The sequence below is a fragment of the Nycticebus coucang genome, chromosome 10 (genome assembly GCF_027406575.1).
Source record: "Nycticebus coucang isolate mNycCou1 chromosome 10, mNycCou1.pri, whole genome shotgun sequence".
NCBI lineage: Eukaryota > Metazoa > Chordata > Mammalia > Primates > Lorisidae > Nycticebus > Nycticebus coucang.
In genome coordinates, this window is record NC_069789.1 from 11763564 (window position 1) to 11779645 (window position 16082).

Consider the following 16082-nt stretch of genomic DNA (forward strand, 5'->3'; position numbering starts at 1 on the left):
AGGAGTGTTTTTTAACCTTTTTATCTCACAGCACACTTGAACCTATAGTTTAACTCCAGCAGCACATTTAAATTAACTTGATCAAAAAAAGTAAAAAAGAATATATTTTTTTTTATTTATTTATTAACACAAAATGCACCATCACGGCAAAAAGTAAAACAAAACACTTTATTATAATTTGTAATAGAAAGATAAAATTTTTAAACCTATTTAGTTTCTGTTTATTATAATTTAACATTTACTATATCTAGCCTGAATTTTTCAGAATATCTTTTTTGCAAGGACAAATTCTTGATAGGCATACTGTTTAATCTTCTTCCAAGGATTCCAGCTGTGATCGATTTTTGTTTTTAGTATTATTCATTGCAGAAAAGCTCATTTTACACAAATATAATGTTGACAATGGAAGAAGTATTTCTATTGCTTTTATGTTAGTATTTGGAAATTGATCCTTGAGAGATAACCAAAAAGTTGTAATATCTGTTATTGAATATTTTAATTGCAATCCTCTCTCATTTCTTATTTCTCTAAACTCTTCCTCTTCTGTAATATTTGATTTGCTGATGTACACACACTTAAAGGCATTTCTCACCCAATTCATAGACACAATGTCAAGTATAAGTGCAAGAAAATATTTTTCAAAATTTGTGTACAATAAATCTAAAGTTCGTAAAATTTGTTTAGTAAGATTTTTATCCAGTTTATACTTCTTCACTAGTTCAGGCATTTCTATTGCATTTTCTCTTTTAATCTTTTTCTTCCAGAGAAGTAATTTTTGCCTGAATGTATTAATTTTATCTGTAGATGTGAGAATATTTTCATGATTTTCGTGCATACTCTTAGTTAAGAGTATTCAAACATTGAATATATCTGCACAGAATGCAACTTTATTACAACTAAACCTCATCACAAAGTAAATTACCTAATTTAGAATGTTGCATTTTTTAAAAGGGTGGTAATTCGTTTTTTAATTCATAAAATCTTCATAGCACTCTTCATTGAGATAACCATCTCACTTCTATGTACAGTAAGCACTACATATGAGAAGCATTCCTTGAGGAACATAATTCTGCAAATAATCTTAATTGCAATGGCCTGTTTTTATATAATTAATAATTTTAGTAGTGTTCTCCAGTAATTCAGGCACTAATGATTTTTGTGTGTGTGTGTGTATGTGTAAGACTCACTTTATTGCAAAGTTTGTTTTATTGTGGGGGTCTGGAATAAAACATGCAGTATCTCAAAGGTATTTTTATCACCAGTCGCAGCATAAGTGCAAAAATCCAGGCACTTTAATTTACTGTTAGCAATGCTACAAATTAGCATACCTTTATTTGTTTTATTTTTTATTTATTTATTTATTTATTTTTTATAGAGACAGAGTCTCACTTTGTCACCCTCAGTAGAGTGCTGTGATGTCACAGCTCACAGCAACATCCAGCTCTGGCTTAGGCAGTTCTCTTGCCTCAGCCTCAGGAGTAGCTGGGACTACAGGCACCTGCCGCAATGCCCGGCTATTTTTGTTGTTGTTGTTGCAGAGTTTGGCCGGGGCTGGGTTCGAACCCGCCACCCTCGGTATATGGGGCCAGCGCCCTACTCACTGATCCATAGGCGGCACCCATATTTGTTTTTTTTTTTTATTGTTTCAGGTTTATTGAGGGTGGGTACAGAGAATTAGGTTGCACTGTTTGCATTTGTTAAGTAAAGTCCTTCTTATAGTGTATCCTGTCCCCAAAAGGTGTGCCATATACTGTAGCCCCCCATCCCCTTCCCTCTTCCCCTCTTTCTGATCCCTGGTTCCCCCACCCCAGTTGATTTCAGTTTTTCACTTATGTAGGTGTGTATTAGATCGTCTACTGGCTTCATATTAGAATTGAGTACATTGGATTCTTGCTTCTCTATTCTTGTGTTGGTTTACTAAGAAGAATATATTCCAGTTCTGTCCAGGTTAATATAAAAGATGTAAAGTTTCCATCTTTTTAATGACTGAATAGTATTCCATGGTATACATATACCCTAGCTTTTTATTTTTTATTTATTTATTTTTTTTGTAGAGACAGAGTCTCACTTTATGGCCCTCGGTAGAGTGCCGTGGCCTCACACAGCTCACAGCAACCTCCAACTCCTGGGCCCAAGCGATTCTCTTGCCTCAGCCTCCCGAGTAGCTGGGACTACAGGCGCCCGCCACAACGCCCGGCTATTTTTTGGTTGCAGTTTGGCCAGGGCTGGGTTTGAATCCGCCACCCTCGCTATATGGGGCCGGCGCCCTACCGACTGAGCCACAGGTGCCGCCCATACCTTAGCTTTTTAATCCATTCCTGGGTGGGTGGGCATTTAGCTAGTTTCCACATTTTGACAATTGTAAATTGAGCTGCGACAAATAGTCTTGTGCAAATGTCCTTATGATAAAATTATTTTTTTTCTTCTGGTAAATGCCTAGTAATGGGATTGCAGGATCAAATGGGAGGTCTAATTTGAGTTCTGTGAGATTCTTCATGCTTCCTTTCAAAGAGAATGTATTAGTTTGCCATCCCACCAACAATGTGGATGTGTTCCCTTCTCTCCACATCCACACCAGCATCTGCAGCTTTAGGACTTTGTGATGTGGTCTTTTCTCACTGTGGTTAGGGGATGTCTCAGGGTGGTTTTGATTTGCATTTCTCTGACGATTAAGGATGAGGAGCATTTTTTTCAGACATTTATTAGCCGTTCGTCTGTCTTCATCAGAGCAGGTTCCATTCATATCTCTTGCCCAGTGGTAGACGGAATTGTTTTTCTTTTGTTGATAGGAACTAATGTTGATAGGCACTTCTCTGTAGAGAAAACAGCATGTAAAAGTAATTTCCGGATTGTGTGTGTGCAAGTGTAACAAATTCTTATACACCTCTGGACAGAAATGGGTCTTCATCCTTACAAATATGCAGGAATCTCAAGACAAGTTATTAGAATTAAAGTAGTTGTTGAATAAATTGGAAATATCTTGACCCCTTGTTGTTTGGAGAGGTCAACAAAATAAAATCTGTTTTATGATTTCTTCTTTATAGACAAATCTACTGAATGCCAAAAGTTGGGGTTTACCATTGTTATCAGTAGATTCATCCAACTGAATTGCAAAATGTTTATTTCTTTAAAGTGAGATATTACTTGAAATTCTATATTTTCAGATAAATCTTTAACATTCTGAGAAATGTATTATCTGAAAGAATTTTTAAAATTTCCCTTTCGTATTCTTTCTAAACATTGTTTTTACAGTTGCACAGCAGGCTCATAAAATAACAGATTCTGCAATTGTATGGGATTTTATTTTCCTGCAACTGCTTCTTTTGCTTTATCTGATATTGTTGCATATTTAATCCATATTTTTGCTTGTTTAATATTTCTGGGTACAAGTCATTTGAAATATTCCACCAGCTTTTTGGACAGGTGGGAATGTCTGGATTATAAATGTCTCTTTAATTTGCTAGGAACCATACACAGCTTCATTTGCTAATGTTTTGCCACCAGTTATGCATGTGGGATGTGGTGGATTTCCTTTACTAGTCCCTCCTGTTCCAGGCCTAGATCCAAGAGGTTTAAGGTAGAGTCTTTTGTAAGGTCGCTTTAAAAGTTGGGGCACTCCATGCTTGGCATAAATCCCTTCTAAGGAAAAACAGGGATCTGTGTTCTTAAAGCTTTGCACCATTCCTGGGGATGAAACTCCTGGAAATGCTTAAATGCTCATAGAAAACTGCTACTTTTCTCCTGTGCTCTAGGGAGGAACACGTAGACACCTGTATAAATAGCTGTTTTTTTTCCAGTAGTCTAGAGAAACTTGTTTGTCTAATCCCCTCCACACCCAGAATTGGTAAATTAAAACCCAAACTATGGAGAATATTAGAATTAGAGCTATATATATGAGGTCCAAACCCTACTTTTCTCAAAGAGAAGCTCAGGGTTAGGTATTCCTTCTTAATTTTATGGTGCTGTGACTCTGTTGGGGTCATGCCTAAGTGTGCCTCCACTTCCCCTACCCAAGCTAGAGTACATTGGCACCTTCATAGCTTACTGTAGCCTTGAACTCCTGGGCTCAAGCTGTTCTCCTTCCTCACCCTCCCAAGTATCTGTGGTTACAGGTGCAAACCACCACAGCCAGCTAATTATTTTTATTTTTTATAGTGATAGACTCTCACTTGTTACTTTAGCTGTTCTCAGACTCCTGGGCTCAAGCACTCCTCCTACGTCAGCCTCCCAAAGTGCTGGGATTGATTATAGGTGTGAGCTACCACACTAGTTAGGATTTTTTATCTTAAGGTTAAGTTCTACATTTTACAGGGTGCTTTACTGTGTAGATATAATTCTCACTGCAGAATATCATTTCATTGTAACATGTGTATAGTTTGCTTCTAATTCAAAAAGTACAAGTACTTCTTTTTAATTTATGAGAATAAACTTGAGTAGGCACCATTATTATTTTTATTTTACAGAAGAGGACATGGGATAAATAGCTTGCTGAAAACTAAGGGACATGGGATAAATAGCTTGCTGAAGTTCATGTGGAATAAAAGATGTGGAACCAGGATGCAAACTCTTAATTGGTCTGTCAGTCGTGTTGATCCCAAGCTTATATTCGTAATGGCAAGTCCTCTAAGACAATCATTTTCAAAGCTCAGTCCATAGGCTTTGGTGAAACCCTTTGAAGAGTCCGTGTATTCAAAACCTTTTTCGTAATATCAAAGCATTGTTTGCATTTTTCACTGTACTGACATTTGTGCTGATAGTACATACATGGTGGAGTTAAAGTTTCTGGCTCCTTGGTGTAGATAAGGCAGTGGCACCAAACTCTTCTGGTAGTAATTGTACTCATTACTGCTAAAGCTACTTGTATTTAAAAAACAGAACAAAACAAAACAGTTTTGCTTAAGGATGAAGTATTTGATAAAGTGGCAATAATTATTACTTTTATTAAATCTGTCCCTTGAGTTACATCTTTTTAATATTCTGGATGTCTAAATGGAAGTGTGTATGAAACATGCTGTATACCAAAGCACTGTGCTTGTCTGAAGGACAAACATTTGCATCATTGTGTTAGTTGCCTGCAGAATTAGGCACTTGGTATCATAAAATGCCATTTTTACTTTTAACAATGACTGATAGACAAATTTTGATTATATAGACTTGGATATTTGGCAAACAAAGTGAGCCTGTCATTTCAAGGAGAAGAAGTGACAGGATTTTTTAAAATCCAGTTATAAAATTTCAGCTGTCATAAGAAAATTAAAATACTAGAAAATTTGACTCTATCACCATGAGCTTATAAGCTGCCCAATACTTAAAGATATCTATGATAAAGTGGGCAGTGATATTAATGAATGTGATGTTTAAAAATAGTGTGATGAACCATGGCAACATTTGGAAGATCTGCATAACTCAGGTACCCAGTATTTTTCAAATGACCAATTGCATGATGTTATAAAATATCATTTAAGTGGAAGGTGAATTTTCATATAGCATGGCAGTAAAAGGTTTATTGATGATGGTTTTAGATTCCATATTGCAAATAACTTTCAAAAACTATTATTTGTGTAGTTTTGATGTAGTGTTAAAGAAAACTATCATTATTAGTTAAATAATATTTGGCAATGGATTAAATGCAAATCTGATATAGGAGTTTTTTATTAAGCCAGACATTGAACAGATTTATGTGATGTAAAGCAGTACTACTTTTACTGTTTTGCTTTGGAAAATACAGTTTCTTATTCATTAAAATGTTAGCAGTGAAATTTAAATGTTTTAACTGAAACTGATTTATTGTTATTTTAAATGAATTAACAAATACCATTTTCTCATTTTTTTGTTTCTAGTATGGTAGGATATATCTCTATTTCTCCGATGTAAACTTTTTTTAATGGTACTAAAGGTTTCCAAGAACAAAAAGTTTAAGAATCACTACTCTCAGAAAATGTATTAAGGAAGTAAAGTACATGTGAGGAAAGAGAAATTGAAATGACATTTTTTAAAAGTTACATTCCATGGTTTATATGTGGTAGACAAAGAAGCAATTTCTTTGGTCTCCAAAGTTCTTTTTTTTTGTAGAGACAGACTCTACCGCCCTCAGGTAGAGTGCCGTGGCATCACTCGGCTCACAGCAACCTCTAACTCTTGGGCTTAGGCGATTCTCTTGCCTCAGCCTCCCAAGCAGCTGGGACTACAGGCTCCCGCCACAACGCCCGGCTATTTTTTGTTGCAGTTTGGCCGGGGCTGAGTTTGAACCCGCCACCCTTGGCATATGGGGCTGGCACCCTACTCAGTGAGCCACAGGCGCCGCCCCAGAGTTCTTAATCAGCTGTCAAATATACTCATTTTGAATTCAGTCTTTCCTTCCCAGCTATTTGTATATAAGACATTTATTTGTATAATATTGCTATTATTTTCTTTTTTAGAGTCTCACTTTATTGCCCTTGGTAGAATGCCATGGCATCACAGCTCACAGCAACTTCCAACTCCTGGGCTTAGGCAGTTCTTTTGCCTCAGCCTCCCAAGTAGCTGGGACTATAGGCGCCCGCCACAACGCCTGGCTATTTTTTGTTGCAGTTTGGCCAGGGCTGAGTTCGAACCTGTCACCCTCAGTGTATGGGGCTGGTGCCCTACCCACTGAGCCACAGGCACCGCCCTGCTATTATTTTCTGATGTTAACATGATACCAGTCTGAGCATTTACTTGAGGATAATAGACCTGTATAAACTATGCTAAAAGCCTTTCACGAGTATAAGAACAGTTTGCTTGTTGATCACCTAAATGTTTACCTTAATCCTTTTCTTGTCAATTGGATTCTTAGTGGAGTCTGTGGGCTTACTTCACTGATGAGAATTTAGTGAATATGCCATTTCCTGGGACCTGTGGATAGTACATTTAATTAGGTGTAAATTTTGATGATTGTATTTCCATTCTTAGGCCTACTTATAGAGTTTAGCAAATAGGTGCTAAAGCTAAAAATAACTGAATGTATGTTTTTCTTCATATCTCTCTTCAGGATGACGTAGCTTTGCCAAAGACTTAGAAGCTAAGCAGAAAATGAGCTTAACATCTTGGTTTTTGGTGAGCAGTGGAGGCACTCGCCACAGGCTGCCACGAGAAATGATTTTTGTTGGAAGAGATGACTGTGAGCTCATGTTGCAGGTAATTATGTCAGCCTTCTCTGTATGTGCGTACTCAGAACTTGGAATTGCTGTAAAATATTTTTCTACTTTTTTATGAGAACAACACTATTTAGATTTGAATTTTCTCTCCTTTAAGCTCTAGCTGTCAGTTAATTAATTTTTCATCCCCTTGAAAATCACCTAAAAAAAAGTTCTAAGTCTTAGGGATTACATTTTTAAAAAATACAGTCTCAGTCACATTACACGCTTTTACTTAAGACCTTGTAAACAATTCATAAAATTAGCATAGCACAGAGTAAAGCTAAATTTAATTGCCAATACATTAGTTATCTCTTTTAGAGATATTCAGTACGATGGCTAGGAGTAGTTTGAGCATAATTAAAGATGGTTGGTATTTTTTTAGAATAAATTTTATTGTGTTCCTTAAGGTGTACAACAGGACGCTGTGGGATTCCTACACATAGTACATGTAAAAAGCTTACTGTAATGAAGCCAGTAAACACATCTGGCACCTCACATAGTTACCCACTTTTTTTTTTCTTTTGGTGGCAAGAGCATCTAAAATTTATTCATCTAGCATGAATCTCATATATAATTTTATTGCCTATAGCCCTCATGTTGTACATTATTAGATCTTGTTCATTGTACGTATCTGTTACTTTGTATTCTTTGACCTATGGCTTTCTGGTTTTCCTTTCTTCTCTTCTCCGTAACTGTTACTTTGTTCTCTAGCTCTGTATACTTGCATTTTTTTTTTTTAGATTATACATACAACCGAGATCATGCAATATTTTTCTTTCTGTGTCTGAATTATTTCATATAGTATAATGTCCTCCAGGCTCATTCATGTTGTAACAAATGACAAGATCTCATTCTTTTTTTAGGGCTGAATAATATTGCATTGTATGTATGTATAAGAGTTTCTCTATCCATTTGTTCAGTTCACTGATAGACACTTAGATTGTTTCCGTATCTTGGCTATTGTGAATGCTGCAGTGAATATGGGAGCACAGGTATCTTTATGAGGTGGAAATTTCATTTCCCTTGGGTGTATGTCCAGAAAAGGGATTGCTGGGTTATGTGGTAGTTCTATTTTTGATTTCTTTAGAAACTTTCATATTTCCATAATTGTTGTACTAATCCATATTCCCACCAGTAGTTTACTCAAGAGTTCCCTTTTCTCCACATGCTCACCATTTGTTACTTTTCACTTTGTGTACTTTAGAATGATGTAGCCAACACACCTTAGAATGAATACTTCATCATTCAACTTTAGCATGCTGTGAAACTGATGATGCCATGTTGCATGTGCACAAAAACATTTTGACCTGTTCCTTCTGCTGTTGACCTAATTGCAGCATGCTGCTCTTACAGCTTACCTAGACCCAGTGTAGTCTCTTAAATAGGGGCCATAATTAAATTGGCATCTGCTATCTGAATTGATGCTACAAATTGTTCTGAAGCTTTCACAATATTCTGGTTTATAATATAGCCAGAATATTTTGGGGGGGGGCATAAGGGTTCTGTTGTTTCAAGCTACTCAGTTTGTTGCTTTCTTAAAAATTGCTCTGAACTTTGTGCCTTAAATATTAGAAAACTTCTGTATCTCCATTCTTTATGAAATTAAATCAGTCAAAACAGCATGTGTTGTTTTCTTTCCAACAAGTTGTTATTAACCATTTGCTATGTGCTAGGCACTATGCTGGGTACTGGGGATCACGTGGGAATCCTGACAATTCATTGCTGTCTATCACTGTGATCACCTACAAAGTCCTCCCCTTGGGAAGCTGTGTGTACTGACTCTAGTGCCTACTCCACCCTTCAAAACAATTTTGGAACTCTTTCTGGAATGGCCAGGATGTCCTGAATCAAAATATCTTCCTTTCATTGTTTCCTTCCTCCTTGATTAATGAAAAAAGTCTTTGGGGGCCAGATCAGGTCAGTAGGGAAGGTGTTCCAACATAGTTGATTGGTTCACTGGCTAAAAACTCCCTCACAGACAGTGCCGTGTGAGCTGGTGCACTGTCCTGAAGCAAGAGCCATGAGCTATTGGCAAAAAGAGCTCATTGTTTTCATCTTTTTCACATAGCCTTTTCAGCACTTCCAAATAGTAAACTTGGTTAACTCTTCGTCCAGTTGGTACAAATTCATAATGAACAATATCTCTGATAACAAAAAGGTTAGGAGCATTGTTTTGACCCTTGATTTGGACTGATGGAACATTTTTGGTTATGGAGAATTGGATGTCTTGCATTATGCACTTAGACGTTTTGTTTCAGGGTCGTATTGGCACACCCATGTTTGATCACCAGTGATAACACAGCCCACAACATCATCTTGCTTGTTGGCAAACTTTGGCTCTCCTTTGCTTTTGTTCATGAGTGAGCTCCTGTGGAACCATTTTTGCACACACCTTTCTTGTGCCAAGATATTACATTAAGAGTTTTTTTTTTTTTCTCTATCAATGTTTACTTGGTCCCCTGTGCTTCTCACAGTCAGCCAATGACTTTGACACACAATTAGACAAATTTTTGCAATGTTTTTGTCAGTTCTGCTCATTACTGGCTACCCTTCCCTTACCTCTCTTCATCAGTGACGCCACCTTCTCTCCCCTCAGAAAACCATTTAATCAATTTGTATGCTGCCGTTTTCTTCATGGTATTAATAAGCTTGTACTAACATGTCCCTGATTTCACTTCCCCTCTTTCCAAGTTTAATGAGAAATTTAATGTTTGTTTGTTGCTCTAATTCAAACTCCAACATTCTTGGAGCTGCACACAGACACAACACAGCAACAATAATGAACGCCGCCCAGCAAGATGCCCCTACATGTCGACACAAACACAGCCATGAGACACTGATGTCAAGATGTTCGTAATTGCTGCTAACTTAAGTGCATGGTGGCAAGTTTGTGAGCTTAATTGTCAGAACTCATATACACAGATAAGGAGTCTATCCTTATAAGGGATAGATAAGGGCTTAGTGGGTGATAGAAGGAGACGCACATGTGTAGGTATAAGTGGCCTGCCATGGAGCAGTGATGGGAGTTTGGGTGGAGTACACTGGATGAGAAAACGAGATTCATCAGTTCTACCTTCAGGAAATTGCAGGGCTCAGAAATCTGAAGACGTCATAGAGAAAACCACTTGAGGTGAATAATATACAAGATGGGGTTCTAGAAGGGTGGGCGGAACGTAGTCGAGGATGTGATATTGAAGATAGCATGCCATTCAGTGTTTGCTTGGGTGATTAAATTAGTTTCTTGGAGTTTATATGTAGGATTTGAAGACAAACATTTTGAGAGATTCAGACCTGGGAGCCTTCTAGAAGTATCCAAATGTTGGAGGGTCTTGTGTGTTTTATTAAAGACTTCATATATTTTAACCTCAGTGAAAGGACTTGGGATACTTAAGCAGAGCAGTATTGCCTTGCCAAGTTCTTATCAGGCATTGTGTCATGAGAATAACTCCCTTTGCTTTTAGTATACTGAGGTTCACATCGTAACCCTGTAATAAATGGTTAGCAAGTTTAGATTCAGACTATTTCTTCTTGTGATTATAGTGGTATTTTCAATAACAATTGTCATAAGCTTATAGTTGATTTTTCAGATGCTTCCATCTACAAACAACTCACTAAGCTCTCTAGAGAATGTGTATGTACTTTGAAAGAGACTTAAAAGCAGTTTTCAAAAACCATACTTTGCCATTATAATTTCTTTTTTTAACCTGTCTCTCTTTACCCCTTAGAGCTGTCCATGAATTCCAGTTTTAGAACCCATATTTTAAGTGAGGATAATTTTGTTCAGAAGCATAGCACATTGTGTTCATTTTCGCTAAATCTTTGGACTCTACACAATTTATGCTGTTGTTTTTAGTAGTAAAAGAAGAAAATTTTCTCTAGGTAAATTTGTTTACACTAAGATTCACAAAACATTATGAATTATGGTTCACATGATTTCTGCATAATATTTCCAAATTATATAAAATTATTATAATTTGATACACTCAACAAAGTCAGCTGATAAAATTTTACTCAAAAGTAGAACATGTGAATTTAGCAGAAAAGAATATCTTGAAGATTTGGCTGCTTTCCTCTTTGGGAAGTGTTGCCAGATTTGTATTGTAGAGTAGCACAATTTAAATCTCATTTAACCCAATTTTACTTGTGTATTTGCCAATACTTATCTGTTATCCTATTGATATGTATTAGATATCTAGCCAAAAATCTTTTGATTGCCATTTTTCTAGGTTTTTTTTAATATTTGTTAACCTAAAAAATTGCTTTCAGTCTCGTAGTGTGGATAAGCAACATGCTGTAATCAATTATGATGCCTCTACAGATGAACATTTGGTGAAAGATTTGGGCAGCCTGAATGGGGTAAGTTAAGGGTTTATTTTATATTTTATTTGAACATTTGTTTAATACTGTAAGAAGAGAAATCAGATTACATTTTGTATTTATACTTCTTTTTTTTTCTTTAGTTTATATTTTACTTTTAAATGCTTCCTAGGTACATAGCACTTAGCAAACCATATAATAGAATATGAAACTAGCTCATTCTCCCAAGAAATTGTATAAACAAAATAAACTTATAGGAATTGAAAAGAGCTTGATGATTATTGTCTATAATGGTCAAAGAAGACTTCTTTAAGGAGTTGAGACCTAAGCTTGATTTCATTATATGGCTGGAATTTATATGTGGAAAAACAGCAAAAATTCATTCTTGGAGACAGAGAAGTGTAGGTTAACTTAAGAAAATAAAAATGGGCGGGTAGTTTGGTGCCACATAGTGTATGACCTTCCCTAGGATTGAAAAAAAGTGAAACCTAACCTTTACCTTGACAAATACATACATATCTAAACCCTAGTGTTCATTATTGCTTCTTTGAATCCATACTCTGAAGATACTTTTGTATTACTGCAATGAATATTTTATCTCTTCATTTAGTCTTTCTATATTTGGCAAAATATAAGTAGCCATAGACTATAAGAGAATGCTAAAATAATGCATGAACAATCTTATTTCAATTTCTTCATTTTTCTTTTGGCCTTGTTAGCACTAGCAAATACAGTATTGTCCCATTGAAATTCTTAAGGTGGATTTAACAGAAACTAAAAATATATCCTAACTGCTTCAAACTGCTACTGCTTTTCAGAAGGTACATTAAACGTTAATAGAAAAGCAGGCAGTGGTAAAACTATTCGTTTTATGTTTTTGCCAGTTCTTAATTGGCCTGTTACTGAAGAACTTTGATATTTATTCTTTGAGATTCTTTTCCCCATCGCACATGGAGAATTAAGTCTATATTCTTTAGTGGCACTACCCACTTTTCCAGTTTCACGCTCTTACCACTTTTTCTTTTGCCGTACCTCCAGAACAGTGGTCCTCCTACTACACTTTCTCCTCCATATAATTTGTTAGGTTTTCTTCAGTCTCGTAGTTCTTCTTATTCCTTTGCCATTTATAAATGTTTTGCTTGTATTTAAAAGTAAAACTCAAATCCCACCCCTTCCTGAGGGGATCAAAGAAAAGACCCTTCCTTATATTTAGGAATATTAACTAGCTTATGTTAACATGTTGAAAGGATTGAAATAAAGGAACTGGGCAAATAGATAAACACTGTCCTTAACATGAGGCAAGTTGGCAATTTTGATTCGCAGCTCCTATTTACTAGAATTACTCTTCTTTCTCCACAACAATAAGCTTATTAAATCTACCTTTACAGCTTTGCTGAATTATGAGCTCTTAAATAGATTCATGTACCTTCCACTTCTGTGACCATGGTGCCTAGCACAGGGCTCTCCGCACAGTGCATGAACCCAATCAATTTTTTTCAAGTAGAAAATTGAATTAGCTTTTTATTTTTGAAGGATTTTTTTTTTTTTTTTGGCCAGGGCTGGGTTTGAACTTGCCACCTCCAGCATATGGGACCGGCACCCTACTCCTTGAGCCACAGGCGCTGCCCCTATTTTTGAAGGATTTTATAGAGATAAATTTTCATCTACTTTTATGTGTGAAATATTTTAACAATGTTAATATAAGGGTACAAATGATTAGGTTACATTGCATTTCTAAGGTAAAGTTCAAGTTAGTAGTTGAGCCCTTTACCCAGACGCTGTGCTGTATACCATTAAATTGTGCACATTAGGTGAGAGCTTAACAATCCCCCTCCCTTCCTTTCTCCTCTCCTTTCTCCCCTCTCTCCTAAATATTTTCATCTTGATGACAATGCTGTTCTTATGTGCCTTTACCATAATATCTTGGAAAATAATTGTGAGATATACATCAGTATTTTAGTCTATTAAAAAATTGTGATACCATTTGAAAATTATTTCTTGTTATAAAAAGATGAAATATGAACTATATTTCTCTATATTATAAAAAAGAATTTATAATTTGATTATACTCAATCTTATGAAAGATAATAACCCATATCTTATGAAAGATAATAACCCATAAAGAGTAACATCTGCAATTTGAACTCTAAGTTGGGACCTGTATTTGAATCTCAGATCTGTAATTCACCAGCTTTGTAACCTAGGATAAATCACTTCCTCTCTGAAATTCAGTTTTCTCATATATATTTATATTATATCCTGATGAATATGAAAATACAGGAGTTGAAGTTTATAAATATAAAGATGCAATGCAAAATATTGCTTCAGTTATAAAATAGCAAAATAACTTTTGCTCTGTAGTATTGTTTATGGGCATTGAATGTGACAGAACATGTGAGTGTGTGCCTACTATAAATTAGCTTTAGAGAACTAGACAAATGATAAATGTGCTGTTGCCCAAAATAACAACCTAAGAAACATGCCTTTACAAAGGACTTTGGTAACCAAATAATACCAAAAGTCTATAAACTACCAACTATTGTACATTTTATTTAAAAGAGAATTTATAAATATTATTTACAGCCTATTTACTGTTAATATTCATATTATTCTAGTTATTTGAGTATCAGGTTAAAAGTGGCAATTTCAGAGGTGGGAAGATAACAGTATAGTATCTTATGAGCCCAGCTTAAATTCTTACTAATGATGCAAGTTTGGGTAAGTTACTGGATTTCTTTGCTTCCTCAGTGTTTAAAAGTTGAAATAATGAGTTTTAGTTACCTCAGAGGTTGTTGTGAAAATAGAAATCAGTTGATAATTTTAAACACCTGGGACAGTGCATAGTAAACATTCAATAGCTGTACAAACAGCAGTTAAGAAAAGGTTAGTCCCCAGTAGCCTCTATTCTTTTCAAAGAAAATACTATTATATTTTTTTAAACACTCACATACCAACTAAATTCAACTTAGAAATGATCACTTCTGCTCTTACTCCCTTTCACCCTACCCCAAAATACACTCTCCAGGGACCAAGATTTACAATTTATGTAATTGCCACCAGAATTGAGGTTGCTGTGTCTGAGGAGGCTGGAACCGTTTCTGTTGCTGACGTTTCTGTGGGCCGTTAACTGCAGTCCCCTTAAAGATTATCTTTCGGTGGAAACCCTAGTTTGTCTCCAGTTTCTCCTGCCTCCTTCCACTGAGCACTTATCACAGTCCCTGTGATAGCCACTGTGCCTCTGCAGTAGCACCTCATCCCATTCCAACCCTGCCTTCTATTACTAGACCTCCCCTTCAGCAAGCTATATCCTAGTCCCCCCACTGTGTCCCCGTTCATTACACTGGAGTTCCTGCCAGCATCAGACCTGTGTGGTGTAGGGTGGAGAGTGGTCCTTACTAAAGCTATGAAAGGAAGGATTGGGGAAGAAGAGGAGGTGTTTGAAGCTGGCAAAGTGATTGATGTGGTTGTGCTCTTACCCACTCTGTTTAGTTTCCCAGATCATCAATATACCTGGTTATATGATATTATACCATCAATTATGTGATTTAGTTGTATGTAAATTAAGTAGATATTTATTTAGTTTGGTTTGCTTCTAGGGCTTAGAGGTTTTTAGTCGGAGAATTTGTTACTTTATTCTGCGCCTCATTTTATTTATCTGTCCTATCAAGTAGAGATGTGGTCAAATGACGCTAACATAGAAACAAAGCTTATTTTTCTTGCCGTATCTCATTTATTAGAATATTTCATATTTGATCTACTGAAATGGTTTTTTCCCATTGCTCTTTGAATTTTCTGTATTCCTTTTGTAATTTTAGACCTTTAGGAGACCAATTTTCTCCTAGATATTTTTACTTCCATTTTTGTGAGCTGAAACTTTTGTCTGGTTCATATTTCCTAAGCCTTTTTAGACTTTAGGGAATATTTCTGTCATAAATGGCTGTGTGTTAAAATTGTTTCCTGATCTCTGAAAGTGCCTAGTACTCGTGTTAAACGCATACCAGGCACTTAATATTTAAGAGAGTAAAGCAGTCTTAAACTTTAAATGGATTTTATAGGTCGTGTTAGGCTTTTTGGGAAAATACGATGTTTTAGGTTATTAGAGACAGTTTTAAATAAAATTGGCTCATAACTGTAGCATTTCTCTTACACAGTGTACCTGGTTGTTTATCTTCTACACACCAGACATCAGTGAGTTTGATATTTCCTTTTATTCTTTTGCTCTCTTCCATAATTTTCCTCCACTTTTCTGTTTTGTAATTATAGCTAGCCCCATAATGACATTTTGATCAATGATGGATTGCATATACATTGGTGTTCTCATAAGTTTATAGTGGAGCTAAAAAGTTCCTATCTTTAGTGATTTGTTACAATTGCCTGTAGTATTCAGTACAGTCACCTTGTATACAGATTTGTAGAGCAATAAGCTATAAAGACTAGCTTATTAGCCTAGGTGTGTAGTACACCGTACCCTCTAGGTTTGTGTAAGTATCGTAATTTCTGTGATGTTTGTACAATGAAGAAATTGGCTACTGACGCATTTGTCAGAAGTTCTGTCATTAAGCTGATGCATGACTGTATAGTTAGAATACTTCAGTAAAGATGTAGGTT

General features: G+C 35.9%; 1 protein-coding gene across 11 annotated transcripts in view; it reads left to right on the forward strand.

The window, feature by feature from the left end:
- The window catches only part of CEP170 (centrosomal protein 170), a 125807-nt gene that overhangs the window by 23694 nt on the left and 86031 nt on the right, over nt 1-16082 (forward strand). For all 11 annotated transcript variants that reach the window (XM_053606213.1, XM_053606219.1, XM_053606214.1 and 8 more), the window contains exons 2-3: nt 7010-7155; nt 11424-11513. In XM_053606213.1, coding sequence (XP_053462188.1) covers nt 7051-7155; nt 11424-11513 — 195 coding nt within the window. In that variant the 5' untranslated portion in view covers nt 7010-7050. The remainder of the gene's footprint in view (nt 1-7009; nt 7156-11423; nt 11514-16082) is intronic.